The 17,583-nt window shown below is 56.3% G+C and overlaps 1 protein-coding gene across 4 annotated transcripts in view; it reads right to left on the minus strand.

The window, feature by feature from the left end:
* Window positions 1-337: 337 nt before the first annotated feature.
* The window catches only part of jag2b (jagged canonical Notch ligand 2b), a 29,025-nt gene continuing 11,779 nt past the window's right edge, over window positions 338-17,583 (minus strand). For 2 of the 4 annotated variants that reach the window (XM_053880120.1, XM_053880117.1), the window contains exons 3-26: window positions 16,484-16,541; window positions 14,390-14,647; window positions 13,290-13,350; window positions 11,520-11,650; window positions 10,599-10,715; window positions 10,415-10,528; window positions 10,071-10,184; window positions 8,999-9,112; window positions 8,670-8,716; window positions 8,428-8,601; window positions 6,936-7,098; window positions 6,644-6,805; window positions 6,463-6,576; window positions 6,274-6,387; window positions 6,080-6,193; window positions 5,779-5,895; window positions 5,020-5,047; window positions 4,513-4,598; window positions 3,964-4,077; window positions 3,768-3,883; window positions 3,296-3,547; window positions 3,101-3,232; window positions 2,777-2,927; window positions 338-2,583 (exon numbers count right to left, since the gene is read on the minus strand). In XM_053880120.1, coding sequence (XP_053736095.1) covers window positions 2,069-2,583; window positions 2,777-2,927; window positions 3,101-3,232; window positions 3,296-3,547; window positions 3,768-3,883; window positions 3,964-4,077; window positions 4,513-4,598; window positions 5,020-5,047; window positions 5,779-5,895; window positions 6,080-6,193; window positions 6,274-6,387; window positions 6,463-6,576; window positions 6,644-6,805; window positions 6,936-7,098; window positions 8,428-8,601; window positions 8,670-8,716; window positions 8,999-9,112; window positions 10,071-10,184; window positions 10,415-10,528; window positions 10,599-10,715; window positions 11,520-11,650; window positions 13,290-13,350; window positions 14,390-14,647; window positions 16,484-16,541 — 3,366 coding nt within the window. In that variant the 3' untranslated portion in view covers window positions 338-2,068. The remainder of the gene's footprint in view (window positions 2,584-2,776; window positions 2,928-3,100; window positions 3,233-3,295; window positions 3,548-3,767; window positions 3,884-3,963; window positions 4,078-4,512; window positions 4,599-5,019; window positions 5,048-5,778; window positions 5,896-6,079; window positions 6,194-6,273; window positions 6,388-6,462; window positions 6,577-6,643; window positions 6,806-6,935; window positions 7,099-8,427; window positions 8,602-8,669; window positions 8,717-8,998; window positions 9,113-10,070; window positions 10,185-10,414; window positions 10,529-10,598; window positions 10,716-11,519; window positions 11,651-13,289; window positions 13,351-14,389; window positions 14,648-16,483; window positions 16,542-17,583) is intronic. The other 2 variants (XM_053880118.1, XM_053880119.1) reach the window with 2 other exon arrangements.

Below are 17,583 nucleotides of genomic sequence, written 5' to 3' on the forward strand. Positions count from 1 at the left end.
AGAGCCATCGGCCCAGAACAGCTGAGGACTCTGAGGTCAGCAGATCGACGGGCCTGCGGGCCGGAACCTTCCCGGCCCTGCTGCATCCCGATGCTTCGCTGCCAAGCTCCTTCCCCAAACTCCCATGGTCACCTGCCGCAGCTGACCGTGATGGAGGTCCAGTCCAGGCTCCTGGAGCCGTTCACAGGCCCAGGACGAGCCTCGGGTGTCAGATAAACCTGTCAACGACGCGTGAGAAGAAAACCACTGCAAGAGGAGGAGAATCCAGGCGGCGGTCAGCTGACCACCTCCTCATCGCCACAGCAACAGAACACAGATCCAAGATGTCTGATGAAGATGTGTCAAAACGGCTTTAATAAATAAGTGGGATGATTTTTTTTGAACATGAAACATCCACTAAAATAAGGAAAAGGTATGTACAAGATGAGGCCACGTCCCGGAGGCGTGGCTCGGCGGGAGAGATCCAGCAGTGACGCACCTCCAACTCTTTATTGTCGCCGTGTTTACACCAACACCTGATGCCAGTTACAGTTTTGGTAACTTCAAAGTAGAAACAGAACACATCAACAAAACGTCGCTCATTTTTGTTCCCTTCATTAAAGCCTTGAAGCCAAACGCGAAGACGCCGCCTCATGATTCCGCGCGCCGCGGTGGACAGGCTGGGAGAGTCCACAGTCCAAACCAAGGAGAAAAACCAATACACAAAGAATGCAAGTTTCCTTAAGGCACCTGAAACTAAAGGGTTTGTGACGGGCTGAGAAACGGTTGCCGGGGGAAACGCTCACAAGCCAGGAGGCGGGGGAGGGGGCGGGGCCTAAAAAAACCTATTTGAACAAAACAATGGAAAAGTAAAACAAGAAAAAGGATATAAAAAAAATAAAATGAAGAATAAAATACCAACAGAAAAAAACCCCAAATAAATAAAAATATTTAAATAAAATAAAAACATTTAAATGTTTGGTGAAAAATAAACCACTTTTCTATCAACAATTTAAAAAAAAATCTGGTTAACTGTAACATGAAAAATCAAATCGGCTGCTCGGTTTAGAAAACAAAAAAAAAAAGTGTGGGAACTGTTGAGGGTTTCTCTTTGTTAGCAGCGTCACATGACCTTTTAAACCTAAAAGCGGCTTGCTCAAAGGCACGTCTCCCGGCGTGGAACCATTTCCCAACCCTTCAGAAAGTCCTTCATCGGCGGTACCTCACTGTGAGCTTCGCAGCTGCGGAACTCCGGGTGTGAAGCTATAAAACTGCCCGTCTCCACTGGCATAAATAAAAGGAATGGCCTTGTAAAAAAAATAAAAATAATATTAATCATAATAATAATAATAACAATAATAATAATAATAATAATAAAAATGTGTGACTTGTCTTTAAGTTACTTATTTCAAATATACACAGCGACTCCTTTAGTATTTACACGTATGTACAGAGCATTCATTTCTGTTCGGGTCAAATACCGTCAGTAGCTGTGGACATGTACATTTAGATTTGGACGACGAAGAGGTGGAACCGGGGCAGCGAGACTTGGAGGCACCCGAGGGACTCGGGGCTCGGAGAAAGGCACTTGCTACCAACTCAAATACTGCAGACATCCTCCAACACCAGCTTGCGAACGGACGACGACATGGAAGGCCACGCAGTAGGCACTGGGGTCGCCGCCCCCTGCTGGCCAAGTTCCACTTCCAGCTTTTCTCATTTTTGGTAAGGCTGCCGCTCGAGGGCGGGCGGGGGTGGGGTGCGGGGGGGCTCGTCCCGACCCTCTCATCAGGAGCCCGCCAACCAGGAAAATCAAAACATTTGTAAACAACAAACCAAAAGCAGTTTCTTTCTCCTTTCTCCAAAACGGATTGAAAAAAAAAGCTCGGCCTCCTGAAGGTGGCGCCCTCTGCGGGTGAGCATGACAAACTAAAGGTGTTCACTGTGCTTGAGCCTCCTGAGGTTGTAAAACAGCTTCCAGGTACAGTGACCAAAACAGCAACAAAAAAGGAGCGGCGCCGCCGCCGCCGCGCGTCCGCTCGCGTCTCCAGAAGGGCCCGGTCCAACAGCGGGGGGCGCCGGCCGCGGCTTATACACAATGGTCTCTCAGCTCTTTGGGCGCGCTCAGAACGGCACTGACGTTTTTCCAGCGGTTGTCTTTGGGGCTGTAGCCGGGGGTCCGGTGTGGCGCCTTGAGGGGCGAGCTGCACGTGCGCAGCGTGCAGATGACGCTGTCACTGGACGCCACCGCAGCCTTAGAGTACTTGTACGCCGCCTCCGCCCCGGCCTCCTGGTCCAGCTCGCCCTCCGTCTCCTCCTGCTCCTCATCCGCCTCCTCCTCGCCGTCGTACGTCCGGTACGAGGGGCCCATGAGCTTCTTGCGCTCCTGCTCTGCCTCCCTGTTGCTCTCCTTCAGCGGCTGCGCCGCCGGCTGCGGGCAGCCCACCACCAGGCGGAGCGGCTCCCAGTGGTTGTTGACGTTGTCCTCCGGCCGCAGGTTCCTCTCGCGCTCTTTCCTCCGCTTGCGTGTCCACCACACGCAGACGATGACGCAGAAGACGCACAGCAGGCCAAAGAGGACGCACAGCAGCGGCACCAGGAAGTCTGTGGGCGAGACGGAGAAGAGCCGTCACTATGGCAGCCGCCACCGAGGTCCCGCATCCACCAGGTAGGAGTCACGGCCAGAGGGTGGAGCGGGGCAGTCCCAGCGAGCTAACGACATCCTACCTGTGACGCCACACCCACAAGGCCCTCCACCCGCCCGCTCCCTCACACTTGGCTAACGTGCGACACTCACCCACTGAACGCGGCGTGACCTGCGTTTCCACCTTGACCTCGATGATCGCTAGCATGACCGTGCTGTTGTGCGTCTTGGACAAGGAGCTCACGATGGCACTGGCCACCTCCTGGATGCGACTGTGGTCTCTGAGGTCCTCGGGTTGGAGCGACTGAGGAAGCAGAGGGGCACACGTCGTTAGCTAGAATCACTGGAATGCTAACGTAGCTCCCTGAGCTAAGCTGTCTTCAGTGAAAGTGGAAGTTAGCATACAAGCGTTAGCCTGGAAATCAAACTGAGGTTAAAACACTCCTCAAAACTAGCGCAGTGCTGAGGACGACTCACAATGGCGACCTCCACGGCGTCCGGGTTGGAGTGTGAAAGATCGCAGAGCAGCAGCAGCGCATGATCGTTCGCCAGACTTCGGATGTCGGCGAGGAACCTCAGTTCGTAGCAGATGTTCTCCACCGTCGTCCCCTGAAAGCACCATCCCAACGTTAGCAGTGAAGAGGTGCCGCTGCGGCGCTCGCTGAGGCTCACCGATGGCGCCTTGTCGCGGTTGAAGACGAGCGTGATTCTGGCGCAGCTGTTGTCCAGGTGTCTGGCGTTGGGCTGGCACTTGGTGGCGGGCGGCGACGGGGGCGCGCGGGTGACGGCGCACACGCCCCACTGGTGGCACGGCGGCGTGAAGCAGGTGAGGTACTTGTGCTCCAGACACTGGCGGCCGGCGGGACACGACGCATGCTGCTGGTCAGAGGACGGGAGACGACACGGCCGACGCCCGCACACCACCTGGACCCCACAGACATCAACACGTGAGCCACGGCGCTCGGCCTCTGGGGATCACGTGACCCGGAGCGGCCTCTGGCACTCGGGCGAGTTTGACAAACACGGCAGGTGACGACTCGCCTCACACAACAAGAGGAGTGTGAGAACCTGGACTGGAGTCTGGGAAAATGTGCGCTGCGCCCGTGGCTCTCACGGCCGTTGCCAGGCGCTGTCGGCAGCTCACCTTGGTGCAGTCCACTCTGCCGTCGCTGCACTGGCAGTTGTTGCAGTCTTCTTCCCAGCGGCTGCCGTGAGGGAACTGCAGCCCCGTGTAGTGACAGGAGCGTCCCACGCCCACGACTGTGGAGACACCAGGAGCCCAGTTTCACTCAGGAGCCACGCCTGCAGCAACACGCACGGGCAACAGGGGGGGCACTCACACTCTTGGCAGCGCGAGCCGGTGCGACCCAGCGGGCAGATGCAGCTGAAGCCGTTGATCTGGTCCACACAGGTGGCGCCGTAGGCACACGGCGACGACTGGCACTCGTTAATGTCTGCGAGGAAAAGCATTTCCTGTGAGTGATGGTCATAATGTTACGGCCCGGCGTCATGACGGGCACCTGCTCCTCTCCACGTGTCTCACCGCCGTCTGACTCGCAGCCAGGCTGAGTCGCAGCTGTGAGCGAGTCGCTGCGACTCGTGAGTGCTGGGTGAGCGGGCGACCTGCGGGTGCCACAGGTCAGGGTTACAGTGAGCGGCCAACGGCGCCAAGGGGTCTCGAGACCGGCCGCGGCGGTCACTTTCCCGCGTTCGAGGCAAAACAAAGGGGAAGAATTCGGGGTCGCCGGCTAATTTGTCTGGTGTGACGGCGAGTGTGGAGGAGGGCTGACCTCCGACCCCAGCGGCTCAAGAGGGCGCTGCCATTGTGCTCCCTGTAAGGTGTCGGTCTCAGCTTCCGCTCATGTGGAATCCATCGCTCCGGTACTTACTGATCCTGCAGTCCGGGCCGGCGAAGCCGGGCGCACACTCGCAGCGGAACCAGTTGACCCCGTCCACACAGACGCCGCCGTTGTAGCTGCGCAGAGAGAGAGAGGCGGGATGAGGCGGCGCCCCCAAGTGTCCAGCTCGTACGTGAGTGTGGAGGGGTCACGCAGCACAACCCCGCTCATCAATACAATCCCCACCTTTCAGATGCTAATCCTCCTGTCACCCCCCCACGCACACACCCCCCAGGGTCAGGAAGAATGGACATGTGCCCCCCCACCCTCACAACAAATGCACCTCCCACCTGCATTGCCCCATAAAGAAGGTGTCCCCCGTCCCTCTGTCCTATTCATCAACTACCCCCCCCCCCCATCTCTTTGAGGCTAGATTTAAGGATAACTGGCACTTCTTCTCTCCGTGGCCCTTCACCCCTCCGGCCTTCGTGTGTGTGTGTGTGTGTGTGTGTGTGTGTGTGTGTGTGTGTGTGTGTGTGTGTGTGTGGGGTTACTTACCACGGATGAGGGTTGCAGTCGTTGATATCTGCCGGGCAGAAAACACAACGTGAGATCCACACGACGACGGACAACTGCGTGTTACAGAACCCAACAACAGCACAATGTCGCCATCACTCCAAACATGGCGGTGCTACGGTACAGCGGGACTCTGGTAGCATAGCGCTACTGTATGTTCTCAACAGGCCAGTGCTAGTGTGCGTCACCGGACCTATGCTAGCGTTATGGGAGCGCCTTCACGTCTCAACACTTCCGCCTTGTACACAAGTGCTTGATCTGTGTTCTAGTGTCACCAGGAAGCTGTGTCAGGATGGGCCCAAATCTTGAGCACATTCAAACGGTTGTAGGTCTGGGCATTACTGTAAACACGCTGATCCGCCGCAGCCGTAGCAGCTAGCATCACCCTGTGTATGCTAGCACAACCCTTCCTTTTCAAGCACCTGAGCAAAGTACTGGCTGCGAATGTTTCATCAGCAACCATGACATGCTACATTAGCATAGGCGCCATGCACATGCTAGCAAGGATATGAAACACTTGCACCACCATGTTATTGACAAAGAGTTTGTAGCGACATGTAGTGCCGCAGTGTTAGCCACCAAGGGTGAGGCAGCAGAGGCTATGGTAGCGCGTTTCATATCTAAGCTTGCTGTCACCATGGTGCCGACAACTGTGAGTTCATCCGGACCGAGCTCACGGCGTGTCGCCACCTTCACGAGCAAGATGGCCGCGGTGCTAAGCGAGAGAGGCAGGTGGCTCACTTTGTCCGCAGGTGGGACCCTCCCACCCGTCCTTGCAGATGCAGGTGAAGGCGTCTCCTCCGCCGACGCACGTTCCCCCGTTCGAACAGGGACCAGAGGCGCAGGTGCTGTTCTTGGCTGCCAGGAGAGAAAACAACCTCCAGTCACACAGCAATAACCAAACATCAGCTGAGCGGCCGTGAGCACACGGAGCTGCTTGTCCTGATATTTAATCTGAGACAACAGCGGATCCTCTCTCCAACGTTTTATCACATCCATCATTTCATGGCGCCCAGGTGGCGACAGCTTGGACCCGGCTCACCTGTGTTGCAGGTGTTGCCGTCCCAGCCCGGCGGACAGGCGCAGCGGAAGCTGTCGCCGTGGTCGGAGCAGGTCCCTCCGTTGCTGCAGGTGGTGGCGTCGCACTGGCTCTCACCTGCCACGGAATCAGCAGCGTTACATGTGCAGCACGTCCACATGAAGGAGTCCCCCCCCCCGCGGTCACATGACACTCACGGGAATGGCAGGTCTTGCCCTTCCAGTTATCGCTGCACTCGCAGTAGAAGTCGTTGACCAGGTCCACGCAGCGCCCGCCGTTCTTGCACGGGTCGTGTCGGCACTCGTTCACGTCTGAGGACAAACGAGAGGCGCGATGAAGCCTTCCTGCGGCGCAGCGTGGCGAGACGAGGCGGGGCGGTCACTCACTGAGGTCGCAGAGCCGGCCCTCCCAGCCGTCCGGGCAGAAGCACTGGAAGGAGTTGATGCCGTCGATGCAGGTGCCGCCGCCGCGGCACGGGCTGCCGACACAGTCGTTGATGTCTGCGGCGAGAAGGAGGTCACCAGACATTCCCCGGCCAGAGTGGGAGACCAGCGCTGCGCTACTCACTTTCGTGGCAGTAGAGGCCGCTGAAGCCCGGCTCGCACACGCAGGTGAAGTTCCCCTCCGGCCCACTGACGCAGCGGCCTCGAGGGCCGCACACGTTGGACGAGATGAGCTGCACCTCCGAGGAGTTGGCGGCCATGACGCTCACAGTGCAGCTGTCAATCACTGTGAGGAGGCGGGAGGAAGGAGAGCGGATCAGGCACCAGTTCCAGGGACAAAGGAAGCGGTTCGGGGGAAGCTACTTTGCTAGTGCTACACGTGAAGTCCAGCCCCAGAGGAGACGTGCCCCACTCACCTTGACACGGGGTCGTCAGACACTTCTCCTTCAGCCGCTCGCACGTCTTCCCCTCGTAGCCCTCGGGACAGGCGCAGTAGAAGTCCTGGTCCATGCTGTGGCAGCGGGCCTGGTTCTCACACGGGTTCGGATCGCACGAGTCGGACGGGGCCCACGTGGGGATCTTCAGAGAAGACAGAGAGGACGTCAACACCCGTCGCATCAACGGAACTGTCACTTTCATCCCACGAGCCGCCGAGCAGAGCGGGCGGGGGAGGGTGAGACGGTCACACTTCATGTTTAGATCTTCTTCCCCAGCAGCGAGGGGGGGGGGGGCAGTCTTGTGCCATGTCGACGAGCGGCGGCGTAAACACTGGACCACCGCGTCGCCCACCCGCTCCCCATTTAAGGTGTTGAACCTCCGAGTGAAGTCTGCGGTCAAAAGTGTTTATTTGAGCTCAAGTGTCGCTGACAGACGCGGTTTTTCTCTCTGTGATGGCGCGCGTGTGCGTGTGTGGTCAGGGCCCTCCTGAGGTCTGCACATCGCCGCGTGCCTTATCAGCCTCGCGCCGACACCAGCGTGGAGCCACTGGACTCCCTGAACCATCTCAGCTTTCTGAAGTGAGGCCAAGAATCAGCCAACTGGAGTCACAGCAGAGGATTTAGCGGTGGAGGGGTTCGAACCAAAACCGCCAGAGAAGCACCAGAGTTAATATTTAGATGTTCCGAAGAGCAAAGTTTGCAACTTCCACTGCAAAGTTTATCATTTAGCTCATAAACATGCTAATTAAATCAACATTGACTCAGAGGCTTCATTGGCTGCGAATGCTAGCTGTCGCGCAGGTGTTGAGATCAAATGCTCCGGTCACATGTCGAGAGACTAAACACATCAGGGTTGGCGATGAAAGGACAGCTTAGCTAGCCATAACATTATGACCACTCTTTTGGTCCCCCGGAGCCCCGGCCCAGGGCGGGGGCCCCGCCTCCACGCTCATTCGCAGATATGCGCGGGGCGTATCAACACACCCGGCCAAAGGAGCCTGATATGAAGGTGAAAGGTCAAGTATTTTTAGCACCTCTCCCTGACGACGCGGCGCCGGACCTGCCAGGATTCAGATGAAAATGAGACCCGCTCCTCAGCGCCGCATTGACAAACAGATTACACAACTTCAGATAGGAATCAGGGAAATCTGACGCCGCGCACATCCAAGTTTCTGGCAGCGCCACGCTGGAATGTGCGCCGTCCCGTAGCAGAGGCCAGTAGTACTCAGCCTCATTCAAGCACAGCCTCGTATTTATAGTGGCGCGGCTAAATGTGGAGTGGCGGTCCAGCAGCTATGTCCTCCATTCAGCTCCCCCGGGACGCCGGCGCTCTCTCGCTGGTAACCTACATTTGGAGCAACACTTGCTGCAGGAAGACGCACAAGTCTCTGACATGAGCCTGAGGAAGGTATTTACGATGTTTATGACCAGACGATGGCGCCGCAGCCGCTCGGCCCTAGCAGGAGCTCACCTCGCACAGTTGACCTGCAAACTGTGGCGGACACTCGCACACGAACCCGCCCTGAAGCGCGTGGCAAAGACCACCGTTCTGACACGGCCGGCTGTCGCACTTGTTCTTCTGGATCTCACAGCGGGGACCGGTAAAACCGGCCGGACACTGGCAGCCCCAGCCCCTCGGACCCTCCTGACGGGACAGACAAGGTTAGCGCTGGGCTACGGCAGGCGGCCAGGCACATGGGGTCGGCTACAAACCTGGCACACGCCTCCGTTCTGGCAGCGACCCTGGCAGCCATTGACATCTGCGGAGACAGAAGCCACGTTACCCTCTCAGGCGCATGAGTCAGCAGTTATTAGGAGCTACCATCTACGGCGGGGGGTGTTCAGAGATGGAAGTTCGAAAGGTGAAGCGTCTAGAGAACGTTAGCTAGCTGGACCTGAAGCCACATGCACACATGCAGGTCGCATCCAAGATGGCGGAGCGGCAGCTCGCTGAGGTGGGAAAGAGAAACCGTGTGACACTAGGACTCGAGGAGAGTGATGCCAGGAGGAGGAGGAGGAGGAGCCAAGCGGAGAATACTGACTGATGTCACAGTTTTGTCCAGCCCATCCCAGAAAACAGTCGCAGTGATATCCGCCAATCAAATTTTTGCAAGAGAAAGCTTTCACGCACGGCTTTCTCGCGCACTCATTTGTATCTGTGAAGGCAGGAAGTAGAAGAAGACCAGGTCCGTGAGACGGGACAAACAGAGAGCAAGGTCGCTCAGAGGCACAGCGCGACGTATCCGCCCGCTCAGCTAGCACACGCAACCATAAGCTACTTGTCTATGGCGGGTGGGCCTGCCACTTTGGTGTGGCCATTTTGACGCCACACACCTGCGAGTGCTGACACTCTCTCAACAATCGGGCACATTTCTGACTTTAGCTTTCATTGAGAATATGTCGCATGGCACCACACAGACCGAGGGAAGCAACGCTGATGAAGCCATCTTCACAAAGTCTTTAGTTGAGAACAGCAACACTGTTCTGATGATTCTGCTCGCTAAATGCTAATCTTGCTAACGTCTTAACGCAGCAGAGAGGGGGTCCCTCCGGGGAGCCTTGCCGCCTGCCTCACGTGCACGCGCACACGCGAGCCTCCTCTCAGACACCTGACACCAGCTAACACGCACATAAGACAGGAGGCCGTTTGCAGAAAGCTGAGCCGGTAAGATGAGAGCTGCTCCAGGATCTGTTTCCTGCCTTCATCGCTCCTCTTCATCACTCCCCCTGACAACCACCTCAACATTGTTTACCGCTCTGCATCCATTTCCTGGATCCACGCCGTCACGTCCGCTAGCTAACGGACGTGAACGTTTAGTACACCGACACATGACTGCGCAGCTAACATGCTAGTGAAGCTAACAACACACTGACACGAACATGTGAGTCAGGACACCAGTGAGGGGCGCACTACAGTCGGAAAGGTGGTCCCCGCGGTACGCACACGTCTGACTCATTTACCACTAATTTCCAAAAACATAAACGTGCTTGGAATGTCAAACAGGAAGTCGGCAGTGAACTAGTCTCCTGGTGGAAATAAAAACTGTTTACCACGAAAAGCAAAACAGGAAGTTGCAGGTGTGCCGAGAGGAAGCCAGGGAATTGGACTCTCACCTATCTGGCAGGTCTTTCCTTCCCACTGAGGAGGACACACACACTCGAAACCGTTGACCAGGTCGATGCAGGTTCCTCCCTGAGCGCAGGGACTCGAGGCACACTCGTCCAAGTCTGACGTCAGACGATCACAGTGTCATTGTCGCTCAAGACATGGGCGCTAACATTGAGAAGATGCTCGTGCTAATCGTGTGCTAGCACAGTGAGGTGCTAATGCTAATTAGGCGCTAACATTGATGAGGAAGTGCTACCACAAGTGACATGCTAACATAGGTGGGATGCAAACATTGATGCGATGCTAATGCTACTCAGGTGCTAGCACAGGCACAGTGCCGGTGACCCACCTCGAGCGCAGGTGGGTCCGGCCCAGCCTGGTGGACACTGACACTCGAAGCCGGACTCGACCTCGTGGCAAACACCTCCGTTGGCACACGGATTGGAGACGCAGGCGTGTTCGGCTGCAGGAGGAAGAGGAGGAGTCAGACACTCTGTTTTGGTCCCAGGCTCCCAGGCGTCTCGGGCACTCACCGATCTCACAGGTCTTGCCAGAGTATCCCTGCGGACACGCACAGGAGAACTCGGGTTCCGTGTTCATGCAGGTTCCTCCGTTCACACACGGCTGGTGCCGGCCACAGTAGTTCAGGTCTGCAGGAGACAATCGGGACGTTTGAAGCAGAAGAAGCAGAACTGAACTCTTGCTGGATCCGTCCAGCATCAGTGGGTCGATAAAGTTGATCGGAATGTTCATCAATAATACCATGAATTCAAGCTAAGCAGGTCCAGTGAGCCAGTTCTGGTCCAAGGTTGGGTGATAGACAGAACAATCATTGCAACATGAGCCCGAGCGGTTGGACCAGGACTGAGCTGCTCCGGGAAACCGTCCTTCTGGGCCCAGTTTAGATCTGCAGCTGTCAGTGATGACGGGTCGGTTCCTAAGTGAACCTGCAGCTCTGGTCCCACTGTTTACACGTAAACAGCAACGGCCAGGCTGACTAGGGAAGACCAGACCCGACAGCGTAGCGGGTCCTGAAGTGGGCCGAGCAGGACCCATTAGACTAAAGAGCCGGTGGTAAATAAATGAGCAGGATCTTTCCTCAGTACTCAGAACCGGGTCTCATCCGCAAAGAGTGGCGGAGGCGGCCGGGTGTCGGGTGTCATGTAAACGGATCCGGCTCCTGCTGAGACTATTGTGACCCGAGAACTCGGCTCCGATGAGAACGGCTCACTTCCTATTTTAAAGAACCTTCTGGACTTGGCTTCAGAAATTTGCAGAGAAAGATCAACAGCCCAGGCTTCACTGCACGAGTGGAACCGACGCATCTGCGAGTCCAGTTCTCAGGCGCGAGCTGGAAGTCCGCCCAGACTGTGACCCTGCAGGTCAGCGATAAATATCTCCGGGATCTAGCTTCTTCACGTCAAATGAAAGGAGAAGCGGGTGGATGCTGGTACCTTTGTCGCAGAGCAGGCCGCCCCAGTTCCTCTCACAGTGGCACTGCCAGGGGACGCTGCAGGTTCCGTGCACGCAGCCGGGGTACAGGACGCACTCGTCACAGAACTGACCCTGCCAGCCATAGTTACAACTGCAGGACACAGGGGTCAGAGGTCAGAGAGGAGCAACAACTCAGAGGTCACAGTCATCACAGGAGAGAGGCCAGCACAGTACAGATGACGGGGAGGTCACAGAGGTCAGAATGACCTGAATCAAGACTCCATCGAACCATGCGACAGCTATGTGGAGCACCTGTCCCCGCCTGGACGCTGCTGTCCCTCAGGTGCAGACGTCCCTCAGTGGAAAAAGTCAGAATCTGCTCCAGCACACTAATCTTAGTGGAGGGTGACATTCCGGGGCGGGGGGTTAAGAATACAGCTCCCGTGAAGCGGTCAGAAGCGCGCGGGTGTGTGTGTGTGTGTGTGTGTGCGCGGGTGCTATTCCGAGGTGCTGGATGTCGTCGGGGCAGCTGTCTTGTCAGTTGAAGGTTATTTTGAGCCGCAGCTCCTGCAGACGGCACCGCTGCCGCCCGGAGACAAGGTCTTTCAAAGTCTCAGGATGGGGATACGGGGGGTGGCGGGGGCTTCTGGGAATACTTGGCATGCTTCTCCCACTGTATATGATTAGCTCCAGAGGGTCTGACAGCAACATAGCAAGAACACAAACAGAACCGAGACCACAAGAGAAGCCGACAGTGTCGGGGCGGGGAGACTCAGCGGAGTCCAGAGGAGGGTCTCCGCTCGGTGACCTCCGGCCCACGTGGTTAGCAAGGTCTGGTCGGTTTGTTTTGATAACTGTTGTTGACGCCGTCGTCCTGATGACGTTCAACCTGGTCCATCTGGGAGCGGGTGTTTGGGGCCGACATGTGGGGGTTTGAGTTCGTCACGTCAGACAGTGACTCTGGAAAACAGGGACCTGATGTTGACGTCCTCTTAGTGTAGAAAATCCAAGGCTCACGTTTGCTAGTTCAAATGCTAACAACAGAGCTGGGGTGCTGCTGCAGCAGCTGAAGCGCCGCTGGGGGTCACATGATTCACCATGACTGATCAGCTTTACCACCAGACCACGTCTGGTTTTTGCCGAGTCACCAGGCCCGAGCGCCGACTCATCAGAGCTGCGCACCGCTGTCGTGTCCCGGCACCTTCCGACCTGCCACGACGTTGCGAAATGTTGGCAGGCGGAGTTTTTGCACCTAAAGAGGCAGAAATGTGCTGCAACACGTCTGACGTGAGCCAACAGCCCCACGACATCGGCGCCGCGGGCGCGCACCGGCCTTGTGCCGGTCAAAGCCCATGGCGAGGAGACAAAGGCTCACAAAAGCCATAAACGGCGCTGAAATAAAAGGAATGAAAGGGCAGGAGACGTGAGGGATTTACAGCGACCCGAGGCTTCATCAGATTCATGCCGCGGCAGGAAGGCTCTCGCTCACCTTTCCTGTTGACTGGGATTTGACATTTGGGGAGAAAGAGAAGCGAGCGCAGACGCAGCGAAGCGAGGAGAAGACAAAAATGCGAAGCAGCTTCCTGAAACGGCTGGATTGTTCCGCGGCTCAGACGGGATGCAGCGCATCCTGGTGCGGCCGCTCTCCTCAGCTCTGGAGGAAGTGACACGCTCCTGCACTGCGGATGAGGAGATGACGATTCCCGGCACGTTCCAACCCTCCCGAGCGCTAAAAATACCCCGAGGCCCCGGCCTGACACGCGGCGGCGGCGGCCTGGGACTGAACTCACCTGCACTCCCCAGGGTTGGCGCAGCGGCCGTGGAGCAGGTTGCAGCCTGGCTTGCAGATGGCTGGGGAAGAGGACAGAAAACAGGTGAGGCAGAGGTGAGCTGGCGAGACGGCCAGGGAGGCGCAGCAGTGGCCAGTAGCCGGGGCTTCCGACCCACCACCCGCAGCGACGGGAAGCTCAGACATAAAGAGAAACATCCTCACATTCACGGATCTCCTCCTATTCAGTAGCTGGAGCCGAAGGAGGAGGGTCACATGACAACAGCTCTCCACCTCAGCATCCAGGACTGCGGCGAGTCCGACAGACTCCCACCTGCTGACACCTGAACACGCTGCAGCGACGACGATGGAACTGGGCTCAGATCACGATCCTGATCTGGCCACCTGTCACTCACGCTCCCCTCACTAGCTGGGCCCCTGGTGTTATCCACCTCTGGTTAGCTCACTGGGAGGGTCGGGGGTTGTGGGTTCCAAACCCAGGAACCAGTAGGGGCTCTAGGCTTGGCGCTACATGCTGACAGACGGTTGCTGATTTACGGCAAGCAGACCAGCAGCAGCGGGAGGAGAAGTGGGCGGGGCCACATCTTTGTTACGAGCACAAGGCAACGTGGGGGTGTGGAGGGGACGACTTTACAGCCGGGCGCACGACACCACCCCCTCCTGAAGACAACTCTGGAGCTTCACCCCTCTCCCCAGGTCGGGGGTGATTTATGGAGGCCCCCCACTCACCGGTCCACACCACCCACGAGCTGAAGCTGCCTGACGATGACTCGAGTCATCATCAGGTCACTAAAACATTCGGAGTGTGAGAGCTGCCGACGACTCTCCAACCTTTTCCTCATCCGCTGCACGAGTGACACTCAGTTCCTGACTAGCCACCAGGACTCTCTCCCATCCTGGTAGCTGGGACTGGGTAGACATGTGACTTGGCATTGACAGAAGAAAGAATCACTGGTACGTCACTGGTCTCGAGTCACAGTGAGTCAAATAGTCCCCAGATCTGACACACCTCCAACCTCACAGAGACTCACAAGCGTTTCTCAGACTCTGCCATGTCACGGGTTGCTGTCGGGTCACGAGTGTGACCAGCGAGTCTCTCACCAGTCCGGCAGTCGGGGCCCATCCAGCCCTCCAGGCAGACGTGAGCGCCCGAGGGCTCGCAGCGGTAGTGTCCGAAGTAGTCGTCGCGAGGAACACACAGCTTGTTGCACTTGTTGCCGTAGTAGTTCTCATCACAGCGCACCCGGATCTGGTAGATGATGTGAGCCACCGGGCCGTCGTGGTGGACCGTCTGCCAGGGGTCTCCAGGGTTGATCATCCCCGTGTGGTAGTCGCGCTCGATCAGCAACTCGTCTTCGTCTGCAACACACAGGTGAGGAGTCAGTGCCAAACGTCACGACGGCGCCTCCCTGGCGGGAGCTCAGAGGGCCCCTGGCCCCCGGGTCACCTGACTTTCATCTAAAGCCGTTGTGTCCCGCTACACTGTCTACACAGTGATTTGCTGCTGTGTTGCTTCCGGCCGACTCCTGACACGTCACCTGTGCTAGTTCCTGGCTGCATCTACCACGGCGCTACTTTGTTTACTCACTTGTTGCAGCATTAATGGATCCGTTCTACAGTGGATCAGCAGGTCGTCACACTGGCGCGTTTTCTTTCCCCATTTGTCGCTTCAGCATGCCGCGTTTGTCGCAACCATTTGTTGTTGTGTTTAGTGCCGTTGACAGAGGTGTTGTGTGTTTGTGACCCAGTCTCACAGGCCGAACACCTGCGAGCTGACCTGGGCTCGGAGAGGCAATCGGAGCGCTCAGGCGCATTGCTACGTTTAGCCGTTAGCATGTCAACACTCTCATTAAGAGTTGTTTTGTTGGCCACTAGGAAAGAAATCTTTATCTCGGTGGGATCGACGGGAGAAACAATCTGAGTGGAAGTGGTGGTGGTGGGGGGGATTTCCTTTTCCCCACGGCTGTACACACACACACAGACACACGCACACACACACACACCTTCCTCTGCTGCAGCGACACAATGTCAGACAGAATTAAGCAACAATAACAGAGAGAACCGGCGGCGCTCGCCACAGACAGAACAATGGGCTCCGGGCCGAGCCGGGCCGAGCTGCCGCCGTGTCCAAACACTGAGCCGGGCCGATCGGGCCGCTCACTTCCTGCTCGATAAACACAAGGAAAACAGCCGGCCGCCTTTCCTGAGAACAGCGGGGGTGGGGGGCTAAATTGGCCTGCTGACTCACAGTTCCACGAGCTGCCGACTTACTGAGCTGCGAGAGTCGATGCTAACGTAGCTGAGGTGCTTCAACAGAGACAGGAGGCAGCGCCTGGTACTGCAGCGCTCTCAGCTCAGCTGCTTCAAGCCACCACTGTCGTGTAGCCCAGCTGGGGGTGTGGCTTCATCGAGAGCTCGTGTGCACTAGCGGAGCTAGCATATTAGCTGCACAGGTGCAACACGAGCAGCAAATATTGCACACACTGGGTTAGCGATGCTGACGTATGAATCCAGTGGCACCAGAACGTAGAGACCTTCTAGACCTTCCCACACTGATCGAAGTACTGTATTAAATGAAATAAAAGAAAGTTGTTACTAACGGAAAGCTCTGGTGCACAAGCTGAAACAAAACAAACCAGAGGAAAACATTACGATAATTATGTAAAAAAGTTTCGAAAAAAATGGACAGTGAAAATCGTTGCTGCTACTAAAATGTTCAATAATATTAGAAGTCATTTGAAAAAAAAATGGCTGCATAGAATAATAATAAATATATATAACTATTTAAAAGGGTAAAAGAACCATCACACAAACAACAATCTAAAAACTTTGAAAACACAAACCCATGTCAAAAAGCACTTCTGGGTCTGAGACTTCCTCTCGTCTAAAAAAGTCCCCACAAAGGACACCAATATAGAAGGCCAGTGAGCGGAGAACAAAAGTCTCTAATCAGATGGACTCCGCCTCCATTGTTTGCTCTCTGGGCAGGAAGTGAGTTTGATGTGCAGACAGGAAGTGACATCACATCAATAGGTTCTGTCAGTATGGAGTGGTGAATGCACAGAACCCGTTGGAGACTCTGATCGCAGCCCAGCTTCCTCCTGACCCACACAAACAGGAAGCAGCTGGGCGGCGCCGACGCGAAGCGACGACCTGAGTCACAGTGACACTCAAACGGTGGACGACGTCACTCACCGTCAGCGCGCGTGTCGTTGTCCCAGTCCCGCGCCTCCACGATCAGAGAGTAGGTGCGCTGCAGGGGGAGGAGAACAAGTCAGACACATGAGGGACGGGTTCAGAGGAAGCGGCTGAGAAGACTCGGCAGCTGGACCTGCTCAACACTGTGACACCAAAAGACATGGAGGATCATGTGAAGGAAATGAGCCGAAGACACAGGAGCGTTCTTTAAACAATGAAGCGTCTTTGGATCAGCGTGATCTCAACGGAGACACGCGCGTGAGGCAGTTCGTCCGTAAACAAGCGCTGAAGAGCAAATAAAATGGAGGAATGTGTGACTTTTCACCCAATTCAAAACCTAAATATGTGTCATAAAATGTTTGGTCAAATCCGTCAGGAAAGACACGAGACGATGAATGATTTCGTTCTGAAATCATGACGTTCCAGGGGTTTGAATCTTTGAGAGACTTGTTGAAAGAGCACCGAGACCCGCCTGTGTTTTGACGGGCTATAGCCAGTCCTGTACCTGGTTTGGTGTCGAGGGCCGCGGCACCACGCGGCTCTGCTGCGCTGTGGCTACATGAGCGCCACGGCTTACAGAGACCTCATTGGTGGCCATACATGGACCCTGGTGTGTAAAGTCCTGCGTCTCAGCAATGAAACCGACACCAGCGCTTAAGCACATCTCCGCTACTACAGAGTCTCCGGTGCCACTAAAGTTACGCGGCCCTGGAAACCTGAGTAAGAGCGAAGGGAAGCCGAGTCGCGGAGCTTATTGACACTAAAACCCGGTGACTCATGACTAATATTTGCTCTCTGCTTTATTTTATTTTGCTTCCCAGCATCTGCTCGCCTCCACGCCCTGGGCTGAGACGCCGGCGAGCTCTCTTCACCGACCTGCAGTCAACCAGTCAACCGCCGGCCCCAGACCTGCGACAATCAACTCAAGAGCTCTTCAGGTGAATCCGAGCCCGACTCTATGGCGTCTCCTGCTCAGAACCACCAAACCCAAAGGTCTACCAGCAGGACATCTGCGTGCGACCGCTCGCACGTTACCAACCTGCAACACTCAGCAGAAGTGGAGTTTCACCGGACAGGCCAGGACTTGTCTGCGGTCA

Source organism: Synchiropus splendidus, chromosome 12 (assembly GCF_027744825.2).
Source record: "Synchiropus splendidus isolate RoL2022-P1 chromosome 12, RoL_Sspl_1.0, whole genome shotgun sequence".
Lineage (NCBI taxonomy): Eukaryota > Metazoa > Chordata > Actinopteri > Syngnathiformes > Callionymidae > Synchiropus > Synchiropus splendidus.